The following is an 18,612-nucleotide window of genomic DNA, read 5'->3' on the forward strand; positions in this document are numbered from 1 at the left end:
CATTGTTGCATTTTCCAGTGTGTTTTTGCTGATCCGTGCTCGTCCTTCTGTCAGTGCACTTATAGGGAGGGATCTTGGCTCCTGCAGCCGTTTCCCCTGCAGGGCTGAGCTCTTTGGCTGGCTCGCCACTTCCTTAGCAGAGGGGCTGCTGGCAGGGGCAACATCTGAGCAGGTACCACAAACAAACAGGAATGTAGACCTGAAAGACATTGAAATACATTACAAATGTTATCTAAACTTGTACTAAGCTATGATGTAATGGTAAAAACAATACATGTGGACAGAATTTACATTTTAGTGCTTTAAAACAGAACAGATTCCATGCAGGTGTAAGGTTTTTGAGTTTTTTCTTATAATCTCTGGGAGTTTTTGTTTAAAAATGGGTCAAAGGTTCAAGTTACTGAGAGAAAAACAGGTCTCTGCTTTGTTCCTATTGTGCATCTTCAACTTCACCTGTAACTCAATCTCTGTCTGAACGACAAAAGAGAAAGAGCTCTTCTCTTCTCTTCTCTGATCTGCTCTTCACAGTCTATCTCCTCATTTACAGCAGGAGAACTCCTACAGGTCATATCTGCTGTTCACAGTGCGTGAACATTAATCTGTGAGTGTTTGCAAACAAGCTTGTTTGTGTGTTTCTCTCTGCACAGGCCATGAAGCCCCAGGAGGCCGAGCTCGTCACAGAAATCTCCAAGGTATTCTGCAGCTTCCCCCCCCCCCCCCAGCCAGCCGGCTTTTCTTAAAGAGGCCGATCACTTTAAACATTTTAAGATCTTATCATTTGCTGAATTAGCAGCAGATAAGTAATAAATAATCCCTGACTTATACATGACACCTGCTGTCCCCCTCTGTCCCCTCAGCTGCAATGCATGGTCTCGGAGCTGAAGACGGGTTTCACCAGCGCTCTGCTGGAGCTCAGTCAGATCCAACATGGAGACACGTACCTGAGGGAGGAGCTGGAGGAGAACAGGAGGAGCTGCCAGAAGAAAGCTCGTCACCTGGAGGCTCTGGTGGAGTCACTGAGGGTCAGACTGAACACCAACATGCAGCAAACACATCGACAACAACACAAACACTTTAAAGAACGAGAGATGAGAGAAAAATCCAAGCTTTGACTGATGTAACTCTGATGATCCTCCACTGAAATGATGTTTATTTAGTTTTGGACGGTAAAGGAAACAGTTCATGTGTTTGTTGTTTCACAGGAAGAACTTGGTGTGATGCAGTGTCAGATCCTGCAGCTGTACAGTCACAGACAGAGACCTCAGCAGGACGGAAAGAGCTCCACATCGAAACAGAGGGACAGGTAACACACACACACACACACACACACACACACACACACACACACACACACACACACACACACACACACACACACACAACCACAAGTTATGTAAAAGAAGAAAGAAAACAAGGTATATCATAAACAACAGTCAATAGTTTCGAAATTTCATTAAATACATTCAATGCCACATTTCAAACATTAATTAGTGTTTAGTTACCGTGGTATTATTTTTATGTATAAATGAGATCATAGTGTGAATGAGTAGAACATAAATAAATTACTTAAATAAATAATAAAATAGATAAACAAAATTAAAAGAATATACAATTTTTAATAATGAATAATACTTTTTCTCTATTTCTACAAGTATTTATTAGTTTATACATTTGTCATTCTTTGTCCTTCATACAGGACTTCTGAAGACACTGAGTCAATATCCTTCTAGATCATATTTGTTTCCAGGATAAATAATCCATGTAGATCTATTACATTGATTACATGTATGTTGTGATACGACGACATCACCTGACAACATCTTACTGTGTTACTGCATGTTCACTATTCACTAATATAATAAATAATACAATGAGAAGTCGCCTTCTGTTGCTGTGCAGCGGGGACGCAGCCGAGGCGACGGCCGGACGGAGTCAGTGTGAGTGTTCGGCTCCTCCGGCCTGTTTGTCCAGAGGGAAGCTGCTGCTGCACTGTTTCCTGCAGGGACTCAAAGCTGGACTGAGCGAAGGAACAGGTGAGATCCTGTCACGGGAATAACAGCAGAGATATTTTGATATTACAGACTCGTCCTTAAGAAAAATAATGAATAATGAATGAATGAATATCTAAAAAGCACTTAGTGCAGCAGAAGCTCTTTGTTTCCGTCCCCGTCCGACTGGACAGAAAACTAAAGAGCCAAAGGTCCTTTGAACATAAGAACCTTACGTGTGCACATCTGTGGAGCTGAGTGTCCTCCTGTCTGTGCAGATGCTCGGCATCAGGTGGCGATGCAGCTGTTGCATTCTGAGTGGGAGTACGTTTCCACATTAAACCAACTTTACGACCAATACAAGACACCACCAGCTCACCAGACGACCGCGGAGCCATAGTAAGTGACACACAGCTCATACAACCCAAATTACTTTTCTTATTTTACACCTGCAGGCAAAAAGGAGTCAATTTAGGGCACAAATTCTGCAACACAGAGGCAGAAATGGAAATCAAACTATCTGCTCAGTGTCAGTGTTGCCACAATTGTCCAGGTATCAAAAAATAAGAAAATCTTAAAAAGTTCTCCTCCTCTTTTTCTGTCTGGTTCAGTCAGACATATGTGACGTTTGTGGAGCAGCTGTTACAGCGACACCTCGTCTTCAGAAACACGCTGCAGGAGCGATTATCTGCTGAACACTGGAAGTCTCTGGTCGGAGACATCCTGGTGCAGCTGATCGGACAAAACGATGTGAGTAGATTCCTTAAATTAGATCTACCGGCCTGTCATTGTCCGTCTCCACCAGCCAGAACAGGTTCAGTCTCTCTTTACAGACTCATAGGAGGTCACTGTGACCTTTGACCTTTGAAATCAGTTCATCAGTTAATGTTTGTGCTGAAATTTGAAGAAATTCTCTCAAAGTGCTCCGGTGTGGAGACATACAAAATTAATTCAGCTGCTCACATTTGTTCTAATTTGTGTCGTGCAGACATCTTTTTCCGACATGTACCTCGGATACACGACCACCCTGGCGTCCTTTCTCTCGCTGGAGTTCAACAGACTGAACAATCTGGAGAAAGGCCTCAAAATACGGGTATTTGAAATAACACACCGTCAGCGTCACTCGCTCACGACGCACTGGACGCACTGACGGACAAGTTGTGTCTGATTTCACAGAGCGGCCGGATAGAGAGAGAGGAGATGAAGCTGCTCTCCCTGCTGCTGGCGCCCGTCTCTCGGATCCACGGCTACCTGAGCCACGTCCAGGTGAGTTCAGAGCGGCAGCGACGCAGGAAGTGAGGAGGTCAAACTTTTAGAGACACAGTGCTCATTCTCCTTGACTCCCCCTCTGCAGAACCTGTTGCAGTGGACGGGTAAAGAGCATCCTGACTGCAGCCTCCTCCTGGGCACCGAGCGGGCGCTGAGGGGCCTCTTGTCTCGCTGCCACATGACTCTGGAGGAGGACGTCCGGTGGGAAGACGGGGGAGGAGCAGGTCAAAGGTCAGAGCATCATGAAACCGATCATAGATTCCACTGTAAACACATAATTAGTTTAGTTTAGTTTACAATGCTGAGGTGTTTTTTTATCTTTGGTAAAGCTGTAAATCCAGAATGTGGCATAAAGATGATGTTTAAAGTTAAAGTAACTAAATCTGAGTGTAAATGATAAATAATCTCAGTCTGAAATCAGCGGCCGGTGATTTTAAAGCTCCTCAGTTCACAGTTGAACGTTTGCATTGATCCCTGTTGCAGGAGCAGCAGCTGCTGTGATGCTGCGGCCGGTTCATCGTCTGCAAACTGTTGCACCAGAGTCCAACCAACCAGAGAGGAAGCAAACTCTGCTGCTCACCGGTGAGTGTCGCCCCCTGTTGGCCATCTGATCACACAGCGCACTGAGAGAACACCTGCAGAAATAATGTGTTTCTTAGGCCTTGAAGACATTAAGGTGATACATAAAAAAGTAGATGTAGTTAAAGTGGAAAACAATAGAATATCTAGTCATATATATTTTTGCAGCCGCCACTTTAGACAGCTCAGGAAGGAGCATTCAAATCCTTGGTTTATGTAAAAGAAAAAGGTATTTTCCAAATTAAGGAGTTCAAGTATCTAAAGTAAAGGTTTTTACATTAGAGGAGAGTAATAAAAACGCCTCATATCTCCAGTTGTGGAGGTTTTGATCGTCTTAGATCATCGTCAGTAGAAAGTAAGGAGTCAAATCACAGAGAGAAGAAAAGATTGCAGGGGAGGACCTATGATTTTTCTAAATCAGGGGGCATGAGGGGGCCATAATTTACACACATGGGCCAATCATCCAACATGCAGGAGAAGTTCCTGATTCAGAACAATGCACATTTAAGTCATTCCTTGTTTAGTGTTAGTAAAAAACACAAGTCTCACACTCTGACTTCCTTCTCCTTCCCTCAGGGACCACCAGCTCTCGGCCTCCCTCACTAACGGTGTGGACGGACACAGCTCCATGCGTGTGGAGTGCTTGTCCTGCAGCCCAGTGCGGAGGAAGAGCTGTGGGAAAGAGAGGACGTCTCTGAACCTGTCGGCCCGAGACTGTGGACACGTCTACTGCTCCCTCCTCACCCCGGACCCTGCAGGATGGGGGGAGAACAGCGACTCAGGTCAGGGCACCTTCACCCACGGGCTGGACGCCCCTCGTGGGAACCCCAGCCTTGAGGACTGCGAGACGGACCCTGACGACACCTCGGCCTTCGACTACTCCTCGGTCACCTCCTGCAGCCCTGATGGCACCCTGCGCCGGGACATGACGGCCAGCAACAGCGGGGAGGATGAGGATGAGGAGACGGAGGAGGAGGAAGAGGACAGTCAGGTGCCAGTGCTGTTGAAGCCCTCGTACAAACAGCAGCAGTCCAGGGAGGCTCCCAGAGAGAGGACTGTGTGTTTGAGGTGGCAAATCCCCAGAGTGACTCCTCACCCTCCTCTGAGGAGCCCAGCGGGGGCGTGTGTGGACGGGCAGACGCCGTGTCTCGTCAGCTCCTACGGGAAGAGGCTGGTCAGCGTCAGGACAGGGTCACCGCCTCTACATCCAAAAAGTGCCTTCAGGCCCGTCTGGGACGATCCGTCCAAACAGGTGATGTGTTGGTTCCACACTGGTTTCCTGTTCATGCATTTATCGTGTTGCACTGCTCTCCTCCACTAGTTAAAGTAACTCCCCTGTGTTTGTTCGTCTCCACTGAAATCTGATCATCTATGGATCTAAGTCACAACTGGTCAAAACTTAAAGAAACTCCAGACAAATCACATTCAAGAGGCCAAAGACATGCTTTGTGAGGTCACAGTGACCTTGACCTTTGACCCCCAAATCTAATGTGTTACTCTGTGAGACTCAGTGACCATTTGTGCCAAATTTGAAAGGATCCTCTCGAGGCGTTCTTTAGTTAACGTGTTCACAAGGCAAATAAAGGGATTCACGAGGTAACATACCTGTATATGAAAATGTACGACCGGAGAATCTCCTGCTGCGTTGTTCGTATGTGAAAGGCAAAATCCTTTTTCATGTCTGAAAACAGCTACAAGTAAATGTTTGCACCTATTCTGAGGAATTCCCCCGAGGTGTTCCTGGGAAGTTACGTTCACAAATTCAAAAACATGTTTTGCGAGACCAGTGACCTTGAACTTTGACCTTCGACCGCCAACATCTAATAAGCTCATCTGTGAATCCTAGAGAACGTTTGAACCAAATTGGAAGAATTTCCCTGGAGGTGTTTCTGAGTGTCGCCGGCATTGAGACACATGAAGCCTCGTTAACTTAAGGCAGATACCATGTGATTAGTGTTTCTTAAATCCCTGACAGCTCTGCTATCGTCTGTTTCCTTTCATGAAAACTCAAACCTCCTGTTTGCTCATCTCCTCATGAACCAGGTGGATTCAGCTCCAGAGAAAGAAAACCGACAAGGATTCGTCCCCATTCAAGCTGCAGCTCGACAGAGTTTTCTGAACTTACACCCGAGCAGAGAAAACCTGAGGTGAGTCTTCATCAGGGGGAAGCTTGAACTTTGATTAAACGCTTCAGGTGCAGATGCAGTAATCTCTCTCTCTCTCTCTCTCTCTCTCTCTCTCTCTCTCTCTCTCTCTCTCTCTCTCTCTCTCTCTCTCTCTCTCTCTCTCTCTCTCTCTCTCTCTCTCCAGACCAGGCCTGGCTCAGCAGCGCTGTAACCATGCGACGGCGGCGATGAGCGGTGGAGGATTGTGGGAAGAAAGCGAGGACAGCGAGGGACCCTGCAGCACCGTTTGACCCCCGCCCTCCTCCTCAGAGACACGAGTCACCGAACTGCTGCACACAAACACGCACCGAACCTGAGATGTGACGAGTTTTTTTCACGACACCAACAACAATGCATGAATGAAAACTCCAGGAAACTGAATTTTCTTCATTTTCTGTTAAAGTAAAAAAAATGTGTTAACGCTACAAATATCTCTGTTTGGCTTTTTGGTTCTTTACGATCACACTTTGACATTGAGGGTCAAATTTTGTGGGGTTTTGTGGCTGCAAAGGAATTTAGCAACACACAGAGGAAAGAAAATCTAGCCCCAAATAAGATGCTACATCCTGAAGCAGACTTCCATATGAGAAATAGATTTTTTTATGGCATCAAAACCAAACTTACCATAGAAACCATCTTTGAGAAAAAAAACTTTAAACTTGCACTGTTTAGTCCAAATCCTGTCTGTTAACATGGAGGAGGCGGAGCACATTACCTATACAAGAGCCAGCCAGCAGGGGGCGGTCGATACACTTTGGCCTCACTTTTAAGAGCTGTCATGTCGTCCATCTTTACAGGTTCAAATTTTAAGGACTAATACTTGGGACTGTGCCGTTTCCAGTGTTTATGCTAAGCTAACCGCTGTCGTTTGAAAACAGTGTGTTAAACCCTCACTCGTTTCAATGAGCAGCAGAGGAACAGTGAATTTACAGCACCAGGGAAAGAAAAACAAGAGAGATGAGTGGTTCAGTACAAAATAAGACTGGGTGATTTATTAATCTCATCAAGACCATTAATACAAAGCAGTTAAAAGGCCACATACCATCAAATAAACCGACTGCTGGATCAAGCTGTTACCGTGCCACCGGAGGAAAACCAATCTGGTCCTCTGTTGGGGGGGTGGGGGGGTCTTAAAATAATAAAGAGGGGGAAAACAAAAACTTGGCAAAAATCAACCCCAACAATACTGACGTGGGAAATGGACAGAACCCGAGCGAGAGACAAGTGAAGTGATGAAACTCCTCTGGCCCCTCTCGACCAGGACGACTCTGTTGGTTCAGAGCAAAGTGGGGAGAGGGGAAAAGGGCACGAGTGATTTTCTGTTTGTGTGTATTTCTTTTAAAAATCTGCTGAGATCCAGCGTGTGGTCATCAGACACGCTCGGGGTGTTTCGGGCGTCTTTTCACAAACGTGGAGGGGATCGAACAGAGACGGTGGACTTTTCCTGCCCCGATCCGCGTAGAAAGTGAGTTGAACAGCTGCATAGGACCACCGCATTTACAAACACGACCTATAACAACCGTGGCTCGTCAACAGTACAGCCTAAAGTGCACAAAGTGTGTTTCTCAGAAAAAAACAAACAAAAAAAAAACAAAAAACATTCCAATTCTTCACTACGATCGAACACTTGCAGCTGAACACACGTCTTTACATATTCAGCTGCGGCTTTAATACAATTTCCGACCTCTGTTTAATGAGCGTTAGCATTAAAAAGTCTTTGAAAAGGAGAAAAAGGCAATTAGTAGGATGTACAAAGTGAAGCACACGTCTAAGTAAGTGCTTGGCATATTGAACTGTATCTTCTTTTTTTCATTGCTTTAAAACATCTAAGGGGGCGGGCGGGCGGGCGGGGGGGGGGGGGGGGGGGGGGGGGAAGAAAGAAAATGGCTTTCCTCAGTTAATACTCCCAGTGATTCAACTGGAGATTGTCTGTAAGTAAGTTAGTGACAGTGACCTGTTTTTTTTCTCGTTTTGTTTTTTAGTTTTTTTTTATCCGACTGTAGCAGCATTGGATTATTAGGCAAATATTTTTTTTTGACTGAACAGATGCGGATGAGGATACGATACAACAGGGAAGAAAAAGAAAATTGTCATTTTATACAAATTATTTAGTTAGTGTATACATGTTACATATACACAGTATCCACAAACATGTACAATTTCATAGTGTATAGCTTTGTTCTAAACATTACATAGGCAACTTTATTTTTTAGCATTTTAGACACCGTTTGCTTATTTCTGTAAAGTACAAAACAAAATAAAAGGCACATCTGAGCGTGATGCATGGATTATTTCAGTCTTTCCAAAGTGAAACAAAAAACGTTTCAAGCAGAAAAAGGAAAAGAGGGAGAGATCGAGAAGAAGAAGAAGAAGGAGGGTTAAAAAGTTCCTCTTTTTCATGGGTTTCTTAAAAATTTATTTATTTATGGGTTTTTTTTGGGGGGGGTATTTGGTGCAGCCACTGGGGGGAGCTGACTCAGCTTTGGTGGGAGGTTTGCGTGCTTCCAGTGCTGAGCTTGAATACCAATGAAGAAAGGTTGGTGGTGGTGGTGGGGGGGGGGGCTGCCGGAGAGGAGCACAGTGTCGGGACAGCAGCGAGGGGACCGGGTCAGACCTCAGCTTCTCCAGGAGGCGCAGAGAGAAAACGTCCTCGTCTCTCCGCCCTGTGTCGGTGCTGTGTGATATCGTGGCAGACGTCCCTCTGTCGCACACCGCAGAGGGATTTGATTTCTCCTTTCTGGTCGAAGAAAACCTGCTGACTTTGCCCAAGCTTGATGTGCAAATGGAGTGTTCTTGGCTCTCGTTTTGTTCCCCGTCTGGGGGCCGAGAGGACCAGAGCCTGGGGTCAGAGGTCACCGCTGTTTTTCTTTTTTTTTTTTAAAGGCAACGTTTTGTGGCTGCGGAGCGGCCTGTCTTCAGACAAAAAACAAACAATCAGACAGTTTGACTCGCGTCGATACAGTCACAGTGTACAGTTGAGATACGAGGTGGGGGATTCAGTGTCGCCTCCTGCTTGTGTTTCTGTTAATGTCACATTTGTTAAAAAGAAGAAGAAGAAAATCCCTTATCCCCCTGCATAAAATAAGACTTTGGCAACTGTTTGTTTTCAGTTAGTAGGAAACAAGTCAATGGAAATGTCTGCTGCTCGCACCCACCGAGAAAGAGCTACGTCTAAGGTTAATCTAAGTTGAGGAGGAGAGAGGTCGTAGAAATCGGAGCAGGGACTCCGGGTGATGTCAATGCCCAAAGAAACAAAGCATGACAGTTAAGGCTACAAAGTCCACGCCCCCCCCACACTCACCCTGCCCTGGTGATGGAGGAGTGGGACGCGGGGTGAGTTTGGTGAGCGAGGGGTGAGAACTTTAATCAGGAACATTCTCGCTCCGAACAGAAGAGACAGACACAAACACCCGACTCCTTGTTGTTTATTAGCTGGCACACCGGTGTGGGTTTCTCATTGGCACAGAGGGTTCCTGATGAAGGCGGAGCTACTGATCCCCTGAGAGGCACGGCGGGCGGCGACTGGTCGATGCAGAGGGCGGGCGCGTGGAGTTAACAGTATGTGGAGCAGTGTTTTTCTTTCTGATCAGTAGCTTTCGAGTCCACTGTGTCCTAGTCGGAAGGCGACAGTTTGAAGTTTGCATGTCAGCGTCGCCTCTAGGCGTTTTAAAAATGAATTGGAGCAGACTCACTGGCTGCTGTCGGTGTTCTCCACCAATGAGAGGCCTTGTAGCGGCGGCTGCAGCAGCTCCCTTTTGTATGTCTTTGGTGGGAGTTTGGGGAGTTGCGGGCTGGAGTTGTGGCGAGGTGGGACCGGAGGAGCGGTGATGGGGACAGGTAGCGGGCAGAGGCTGTTCTGGCTGGCGCTCAGTGGACAGCTCCGCCTGGGAATGCGAGGCGACGGCGTGCTGGGCGGGGTGTTCGGAGAGCTGGGGGAGCTGTTGAAGTCCCAGTGGTATCGGCCCACGGGGGAAGGCTGCAAGGGGGGGTAGTTTATGAAGATCTCTGGGGGCCGCTGGGGCACCGGAGGAGGCGTGTCGGGCAGAGGGTCGCGGGGCGGTGGAGGCGGCGGGCTCGGCAGGGGGCCGTCGAGGGCAGGGCCATTGTAGGCCGGCAGGCGAGGCTGGTTCCTGGGAAGAGGAGGGGGCAGCCGCGGAGGAATCGCTGGAGGGCTGTCGGACCTGGAGCTCAGCTGGAACACAGAGAGACAGACAGATCAGGGCTGGGTCAGGACAACAAGGATCAGTCAACGCAGCGTTTAACACTGAATTCATTCAATCTATGAATGAAATGATAAAAATATATTCTTTCTTCACAGTAAACTCTTCTTTTGCACTTAAGGGTATTTTAAAATCTGGTCAGTTAAACTCTGTCACACTGAGGGGAGGTGATATAAGCAGGAAATGATGCAGCGCTCCTACTTTGGATTCAGACATGGCATCTTTCCTTCGTGGCGGTAGAGGTGGCGGCCTGAGCAGGTCCTCTCCGAGCTGGTGGAGGCTGTTGCAGGAAATAGAATGGTGCTCTGGGAAAAAGAAATAAAAAGACACGACAAAAAAATCAGTATGGATACCAGATCAGAAACATCCCCCTGACCAACGAGTAACAAATTAATAAAAGCACGATTCCTAACTACACGAATTCAATAAAAGACAAAAACAAACTCTACACTTACTCAAAGGCGTCGGAGGAACTGGAACAAATATGGAGTTACTACCTGTAAAATTGAAGAAAAGACGAAGATTGGATTTCACACAAAAGCTGCGTGATTTACATTTTACATTAGTGATCTCAACATATACACAACAGCAGCGCCTAAGTTTGTGTATCCACCTTTTTTCTTCATAAACTCATGACTAAATTAACACCAGAGTTTGTTTTAGATGTTCAGAATTGTTGCAACAATAAAATAATCGACAACATAACAAAGATGCAGTAAAAAAAACTAAACAAAACACAAAAAAAAGGACAGAACTACACAAAACTTGTAAAATGCCTCCGTAGGTGGCAAGAAACTAAAGAACACAAATGTAAAAACATGGCCTGATATTCCAGAAACCCAAAGATGACAGGATTTCTGAAGGAAGTTGGCTGAACTCACCGCCGTAGGAGCTGAACTCACCGCCGTACGAGCTGCTGAAGTCGTGATCCATGAAGACTGAGCTGAGGTCAGAGCAGGCTGACTGCGGGGGGGTTGGCGTGTTCGGAGAGGTGGGCACCGAGGCCGACACCGGCATCTCCGGCTCGGTCTCGGCGATGCTCCGGAAGGTGATCTTATGCGGGGGCTCCCTCTCCAGGGGGACGGGGTGGCCCTTCAGGGTGCCAGAGGTAGACGTTCGCACCGGCCGGATGCCCGGGGACTTCAGATTGTACATGGTCTTCCTGGGCTGCAGGACAAAGAGGCAGGAATCCAACCATGAGACATGTTTCACCATTAGAACTCATTCTCTCTCTTTCTCTGAGAATAAACGTCGGCCATTCAAAAGTCTTTCTTTACCTCAAAAGTAAATATTTGATCTAAAAAACATGACTAAAGACTAAATTATCAGCGGATTATTCATTTTGTTAAACTCAAAGTAACATCTAAACCACAGCAGAGGTAAGGGAGTAAATTAGTTTTTTACATAAACTCAAACTACTGAAAAAAAGTCAATTAAGGGCAAAAGGTACAGATATGAATATTTTTCAATCAGCTGCTTCTTGGAGGTTTTTAAACTTGGTCTATCATTCAGGATCTAAATAATATTTTTCATTTTAACGTACGATAAATGTCTGGTTGGAACTCTTTTTAATTGCAGTAAACATTGCTGCCACAGTCTGAACACTTACAAATCGAGGAGCCTGCCTGCAGTTCCGTGGCTCAATATCCATCGACATTTTGAACAGGTAGTCCACAAACTCCTTCTCACTCCTGTTGCCCATCGGGTTCAGGTTCTCAAAGAACCTCTTTGTGACAGAAACAAGACAAGTCGTGAGTTCAGGATCCGAGTAGAAGCTGTTAAAACGACACCTGGGAGACCGTGAGGTGAGTGAGCGCTCACCCTGATGTCGTGCTCCACCTTCAGACAGTACGGCTGGTTCTGATACTGCTGGATCTCTCCGGTGATTTCAGCCACTTTCCTCCTCTTGCTGAAGTTGATCAAAGCCTTGCCGTGGCGTTTGAGGAAGTCGGGGTTGCCCTCCTCCGTCTTCAGGATGTTGGTCAGATAGATACCTGAGGAGCAAGAGAAGAACTTGTAGCTTTGTCCAGTAAATTGGGTGAAGCAACTCAAAACGTGCAGGAACCATAGACGTATGTTTTGAGACTTGTAGTGTTTCCATAGTAACAGTCTAGATGACTTACCAAAGAAAGGCACACAGGGTGGGTTTATTGACTTGAGTTTAGCCAAGTATTTCTTAAAATGGTCTTGGCTCAGTTCCACAGCTTCTTCCAGAATTTTCTTTTTCCTCTCTGGTATTGCCTGTGGAGGGAGGAGAGAGAGGAGAGGAGGGAGAGGAGGGAGAGGAGGGAGAGAAAGTCTGATAAACGAGGTTCAGCTTCGGACTGAAATCCTGACAGAACCAAAACGCACGTCAAATTGACAAAGAGCAGAGGTTTCTCTGTCGTGCCAGTGGATTTCTCAGCCAGACTCGGCACCATATGGACAAAGTCTTTGTCCTCTGGGCTTGTGCATGAGAAAACACGAGCAGGAAGAATCATAGTCCCGTTTAGAATCATAAAAGAGACTGTGTTTGCATTTGTGCAGTTGATTCTTGTGTAAAACATATTTTCCCCTTCATAAAAAAAAGAAATCTCTGTTCTCATGACCTTCATTTTACAAAATATCTCAGTTAACGAAAGGAAAGTTTTACTTTATTCCGCCAAGAGGAAACTTGCCTTGAGCTTTGAGCCACTGAATCACATCCAGCACAATAAGGCACATACATATAAATACATCAAACATGACAAATTAAAGCTCCAGCAAAAATGAGAAGAGTAAACTATCTGATTCTGTTGGGTTTTCTTCTGGTTTCCGTCGCAGCCTGACTCACCTCGAAGGTGTGTTCGAGCCGGTAGACGGGGACGGAGTTGATGGCACTGACGACCTCCAGCACACCGTTGAAGTTGTTGAGCTCCTGGAAAACCTGCAGGATCTCCGTCACCCGCGACAACACCGCCACCCTCTCCTCCAGGTTCATCGTCTCCACGATACACCTGAGAAAACGACACAGGCAGAGATACAGATACGGTTTCTTCGCCCACGACTCTTTTCTTGTGACTGAAACATTTGGATGGTCGGACTCACTTCTCGAACCACAGTGTGAGGTTGGTGGTGTGACGGATCATGCGGAGCAAGTTTGGCGAGTTCTTCTCTTTGTCCTCTTTGGTCCAGACGCTGCCGACCAGCTCCGACGGCCGGACAGCTCTGTGGACGAGGCAGGATTTTAATTTCTCAACGATAATCGGATCTTAACCTGTAAATGTAAACCCCTGCCCGCCTGTCTACCCTCTGAGGCTCGGTCCACTCACCTGTAGAGCTCGGACTCGAGCAGAGTCAGCTGGCGGGCGATCTCTATGGGGTGAAGGGTCATGAGGTCGAATGTGTCCACTTGTCCCGCTCTGCAGATGTGCCACTCGAAGTTAGGAGGCAGGCTCTCGAAGGTGATGTTGTGACTGACGCCGTTCGACTGCGTCTGCAGCTTCCTCCTGATGATCTTGTTTATGGACTCCACCCACTTTCTCATCGACTTGCCTAAAAGAGAAACATAAAACACATTGTGTATCATAAATATCTTTAAAAAGATAAAAAAATGCATCGTAAAAGTCTCAGAAAAGTGAAACATGAGCAAGATGTGAGTAGGATTGTACTTGCTCAATAGCCAGTGTCTGTTTTTAAATTTTTATCATTTTAGTATGTCAAAGTTTACTTTTATGACAAAATAATGTTTCAGGATCAAATTTTTCTTTTTGCAAAATATTCTTTGGCAGAATAAAGATGTTTTAAGAGAGAAACAACAAAGCTAGATGTCTGTTTAAAGTCTGGGTCTCACCTCTCAGTTGAATTCTGCTGGTGATGTATTCCTCTAGTCGACTCCTCAGCTCCGGGTCGTTCTCAAAGTCGTAGAAATGATGTTCGACCCACTGACGGAAAACGTTGAGAACCCTGTGAGGCGAAGACGTGTTAGAGTATTAAATGATTTAATGTCCTGTAATGTCCTTTCAGACATATTTCACCAACTTTCAACCCTGAAAATCTGTGAGGACATTAAGGAAGGAACACACTGAAAATAGAACTGACAATTCCAAACAGTAATTGGTCTAAAATGGTCACATCATTTAACACAAGACCTCATTTATATTCACTTTTTTAATGATGGGTTTATTATTAGGTGTCCTCTTATATATCTTATAATAGCTTATACGCAGGTCCCTCGTATGAACTTCAAACTACCTACTATCTAACTCTCTTACAATTTCAATAGGTAGTAAATCCCACTAGCACAGCGGGTTAAATTTCAAACTAAATTCTCAATGTGGTTTATGCAGTCGTCTATTTATGGGGCTGGAATACAACTTTTTAAAAATCAAGGGCATTTTCATCAATTTCCAGGTTGTTTCCATGACTCAAAAAAGAACTCTCTTAATGTTTAGGTTTTCCAGGATGCGTAGGAACCCTGTTTATGTAGATTAGCCAACTGTTGACTGTCACATTTTATTATCATAATTTTTTGTCAGTTTTAGAAAATCCGTTGAGAAGAGCGAGACAGGAACACGACTTTAGTGACAGAGACATTTTTTCAAACTCAGCTAGACAGTTTTTTGGCTGGAGGCCAGTGTGTATTCCTCATCCCGGTACAGTTAACATTTTTAAAGAGTGGAAACTTAAAAATAGAAAACGGCCGAGACAAGTTGTGCTTTAAAAGGGCAGGAGTCGTGCTTTAAGAGGTATTTTCACCTACTCTGAGGATCCTGGTTTTAAAATAAATGGTTGCACGACATCATAATGTTTACATGAGTGCAGACCACCCAAAGCACAAAAGGAGCGCTCTTGAAGTTTGTCACAATTTATCCTCAAATACTGGATTTTAATGCATGTTTGTTGGAATATGTAAATACACTTTATGAAATACTTGTATCTCAGTGTTCCTGTGCTTACGACACTGTTTATTCAGAGGAGGTTCGGTATCGTATGTGTGACCACAGGACTCAACCGTCTTCTTGTGTTTTCAGTGTTTCTGTGACTGAAGTTTATTGCAGCTCCACAGTCTGATACTGAGAGTTTTTAATGGTACTTAAGAGACTATCATTGACTCGCTTGCTCCTTATAAGGACACGAAGTCTAATACTAAAGTAATTCAGTGTCTCAGTGAGAACGTTCAGTCCTTAACAGGAGAGTGTAAAAGAACCAAACAACAACAGAGGCACGGAATCTTTGTGGAATCTTTAAAGCCCTTGTTAGGAAATGGAAGAAAGAAGTTTAAAGTCGTTTGAACAAACTTCAACAGTTTATCTACAAGTTTGGCGAAACCTCAAAGGATCCGAGGCCGTTCAAACATCAGTGACCAATGGCATCATTTCTGCAGAACATTACGATAAAAATTAAGACTCTAATCGGAAATTTTAATTGATCACTTTAAAGTAAGGGTCTGTTAAGCAGTAAATCCGCTCGTCTCATGTCTCAAAACGGAATATTTTTCTCCTGTGGTAACGTTTTCCCTAATTACACATGAATTACAGAACGTTTCATTTGACATTTTCACTGATTCACGCACGTTTTTCCCCGAGATTCAATCAATGCCAACAATTTCTGGACATTATTTTCTTTCCCATAGTTTGTGCAACGCTCCTTTTCCATTTGTTGTTGTTATTTCCCTTGTTTGTACAATTTGTTCAGTTTCTGCTCCGTCTTTTGAGAGTCACACATGGTGAAAGACAGCATCAGCTCTGAATCTACAGCTGTCGTACCTGAGCTGGACCGGCTGCACGTACTCCTTACGGAACCTCTGGAGCTCGGCCGCCATCGGCTGATCACCGTTCCAGAGAGCCTGTCGGTCCTCCTCAGTGGGTTCTGGCTCAGGGATCTCAATCCTGAGGAAAACAACGAGCAGACAAGATGTCAGTGCAGCGACAACAACAAATCACTGAGAAATGAAAGAGGATTAGATTGTTCTACATGAAAGAACTAGTGCAGTGGAGATACTGGTGAGAGGGTCATACCGGTCTATCAGCAGGTTCAGAAGCTCCTGTGGTTTGCAGAATGATCGGTACGTGGTAAGAAACGTGCGAACAAAGTTAGGATCTACAAACAGATGAGAAAGATTAGATAACACAACCGATCTGTGCATCTTTGTAAAACATCTTCGAGTCCGACAGACGAATCTGAATCAAATGTCTTTCTATGACTAGATGCAGCGCGGCAGCTTACCAGCATACATGTGGTAGGTGAGCCTCTCTATGAGCTTCCCCACTGTGCCGGCCTTAATGATGGGAATGCCTGTTTTGCTCTGCACTTTGTCCTCAAACACTATATTCTCCTCAGAGTCCTGCACAGCAAAGCGGTAAACCTCCGGGGAGGGCAGTCTTAGAGGATGTGCCTGTTCCTCGTGCTGCAGCACCGTGTCCAACATGCGGTCCAAAGTGGAGCGGTACTGCAGAGTCACCAGCCCCGCCATCCACGCCGCCTTCTCCTCTGCTGTCCGTGCACAGAAAACCGCACAGTTCTCATCTTTGCCTATCAGTTCAAACGCGTGCCGCAGCTCTGTCGAGTCCTCGCGATCCACTATGCGGATCTTCCTCAGCACAAACTTCTCCTTCAGACGGTACTCCGCTCCGCTGCCTGACCCCGGGAGCCGCGAGCTCTGATTGGCCTTGCAACTGATCATGAGGCCATCGAACAGGAAGTTGTGCCTCTCGTGCTTGGCGCCCGCTCGTAGAAGCGGCCCCTCCAGGATGAACTCGCTGCAGCACTGGCCGATGTCTTTTCCCTCCCAGCCGTCGATGCTCTTCTGGATCTCGTTCATGCGTTTGATGGCGAGTTGTTTGCTACGAACCTGCCTGCTGTACAGGCGGTACATGGGCTCACTGTGAGAGAGGGAGAAAGTGACGTCAGAGATGCCTGCACCGATGAAACAGGGATTGACTACATTCACTTATTGAGGATGCGACGTACCCAGGTTTACGGCGAGGCTGGTGCTTGGCATAGATGCGCTCGACGCTACACTGAAGGTTGAGCAGCGCTGTGATCGCCTGCTTCAGACATTCTCGGTCATCTTGGTCCTGGCTGCGCTCCTGAACTTGCTGCAGAAGAAGAAAACACAGACGTCAGATAAATCTATATATAGGGGTTGTGCAGGTTTAAACTAGTTGAATTGAAGACTTTTTAAGACCATAATGAATGAATCTAGAGATCTACATCAAGTACGATAGATATGAAGGAATATTGGAGTCCTAGGACGATCTACATTTACCATTTATTAAAGATAAGGTGAAGTAGCTAAAATGAGAATAACCTTCAAAACGCTACATAATTTTGCAAACCCCAAGCCAAGCGTTCCATGTTGGTTGTTTACAGCGCGCTACTATTTATATCCCTGAGAAAGAACTACAACACACGGAGATATGGCACCAAAACATTTCTCTTAAACCCCCCCCCTTAGATATTTTAAGACCCTGAGGAAACCTTGCATATAGATTTTCTTCCCAGCAGATACTTTGACGTGTCGTGGCAGGTCATGGCAGCTCAGGCGTAACTGGTATTGGAGCTGAACGATTTATTGAGATACTTAAAGAAACTGAGGTCATTAGGAACACCTCTGCTCTAACCAGTCGAACTGCGTCTCTGTAGAAAGCTGCTTTACATTAACACAAGTGAGATCTGAACCCCCGACAGTTACAATTTTAACAGCAGATACAGAAACAAAAGAGCTTCAGTGTAAAACTTCTGTTGCCTAATTTCAGAGTAGATATATTTAGAAGATATGCAGAGACGTGCAGAAGGACATGGCGAACAGGCCACATTGTTTTTTTTCTAGAGAAACGTTGGTAAAAAGCTTCTCGAACCATTTTGAAACAGTGATGTCACAAAACATGTTAGCACAACAAAGCTGCGTTCAGACATGCACTGAAGCCCCGACATTTTCCAGAGGGGCTGCATGTGGGAAAGCAAATGTACCAACTGAGTAGCTCCGGACATTTTCTGGAACCTTCTGCGTGCTCTAACCAGGCGCCATCACCCGAATGTTCCAGATATTTTCCTGTTGTGAACACGTCTGACCCCAACTATCTCCTGCTGCGTTCTTTATATGTGAAAGGCAAACTCCAGAAAGTGTACGGACCCAGTCACATCAGAAAACAGCTTATGTTTATCATTAAGCACTAAGCAGTTGTGTTACCAGCAGAAAAGAAACCTGTAATACCTGTAATAGTTCGAAGTAGTGCATACAGTGGTATACTGGGACCATCATCAGCTGGGGGAGGACGTACTGGACTGCTTCTTTGAATCCTTCTGCAACTGACTGGAAACATAAAACACACATCGGACCTGTTAGTGCTGATTAAGTGTGAAGTAATGACAATTGTGATTTAAGAGGCACTCAAATTCCTCACTCACACATTTCCTGCCAAACAAAAA

At 45.6% G+C, this 18,612-nt stretch overlaps 2 protein-coding genes across 4 annotated transcripts in view; one reads left to right on the top strand and one right to left on the bottom strand.

Annotated features, from left to right (window-relative positions):
* LOC117756668 overlaps positions 1–6,426 on the top strand; it is a 6,893-nt gene extending 467 nt beyond the window's left edge. Inside the window, exons 2-15 of the mRNA XM_034577332.1 lie at positions 32–172; positions 648–692; positions 858–1,022; positions 1,203–1,303; positions 1,900–2,033; positions 2,267–2,387; positions 2,600–2,738; positions 2,977–3,081; positions 3,165–3,254; positions 3,343–3,488; positions 3,741–3,839; positions 4,413–5,088; positions 5,880–5,983; positions 6,147–6,426. Of these exons, the coding sequence (XP_034433223.1) occupies positions 651–692; positions 858–1,022; positions 1,203–1,303; positions 1,900–2,033; positions 2,267–2,387; positions 2,600–2,738; positions 2,977–3,081; positions 3,165–3,254; positions 3,343–3,488; positions 3,741–3,839; positions 4,413–5,088; positions 5,880–5,983; positions 6,147–6,252 (2,028 nt within the window). The 5' untranslated portion in view covers positions 32–172; positions 648–650 and the 3' untranslated portion in view covers positions 6,253–6,426. The remainder of the gene's footprint in view (positions 1–31; positions 173–647; positions 693–857; positions 1,023–1,202; positions 1,304–1,899; positions 2,034–2,266; positions 2,388–2,599; positions 2,739–2,976; positions 3,082–3,164; positions 3,255–3,342; positions 3,489–3,740; positions 3,840–4,412; positions 5,089–5,879; positions 5,984–6,146) is intronic.
* A 540-nt stretch (positions 6,427–6,966) lies between these two features.
* sos2 (son of sevenless homolog 2 (Drosophila)) overlaps positions 6,967–18,612 on the bottom strand; it is a 31,392-nt gene continuing 19,746 nt past the window's right edge. The window contains exons 8-23 of one of the 3 annotated variants that reach the window (XM_034577293.1): positions 18,398–18,496; positions 17,152–17,279; positions 16,408–17,063; positions 16,200–16,281; positions 15,948–16,070; positions 14,033–14,145; positions 13,512–13,734; positions 13,288–13,407; positions 13,034–13,196; positions 12,345–12,462; positions 12,043–12,215; positions 11,831–11,947; positions 11,124–11,388; positions 10,677–10,718; positions 10,423–10,526; positions 6,967–10,193 (exon numbers count right to left, since the gene is read on the bottom strand). In XM_034577293.1, coding sequence (XP_034433184.1) covers positions 9,690–10,193; positions 10,423–10,526; positions 10,677–10,718; positions 11,124–11,388; positions 11,831–11,947; positions 12,043–12,215; positions 12,345–12,462; positions 13,034–13,196; positions 13,288–13,407; positions 13,512–13,734; positions 14,033–14,145; positions 15,948–16,070; positions 16,200–16,281; positions 16,408–17,063; positions 17,152–17,279; positions 18,398–18,496 — 3,030 coding nt within the window. In that variant the 3' untranslated portion in view covers positions 6,967–9,689. Of the gene's footprint in view, positions 10,194–10,422; positions 10,527–10,676; positions 10,719–10,948; positions 10,981–11,011; positions 11,389–11,830; positions 11,948–12,042; positions 12,216–12,344; positions 12,463–13,033; positions 13,197–13,287; positions 13,408–13,511; positions 13,735–14,032; positions 14,146–15,947; positions 16,071–16,199; positions 16,282–16,407; positions 17,064–17,151; positions 17,280–18,397; positions 18,497–18,612 lie in introns of those variants that run through there. The other 2 variants (XM_034577292.1, XM_034577294.1) reach the window with 2 other exon arrangements.

The sequence above is a fragment of the Hippoglossus hippoglossus genome, chromosome 22 (genome assembly GCF_009819705.1).
Source record: "Hippoglossus hippoglossus isolate fHipHip1 chromosome 22, fHipHip1.pri, whole genome shotgun sequence".
Lineage (NCBI taxonomy): Eukaryota > Metazoa > Chordata > Actinopteri > Pleuronectiformes > Pleuronectidae > Hippoglossus > Hippoglossus hippoglossus.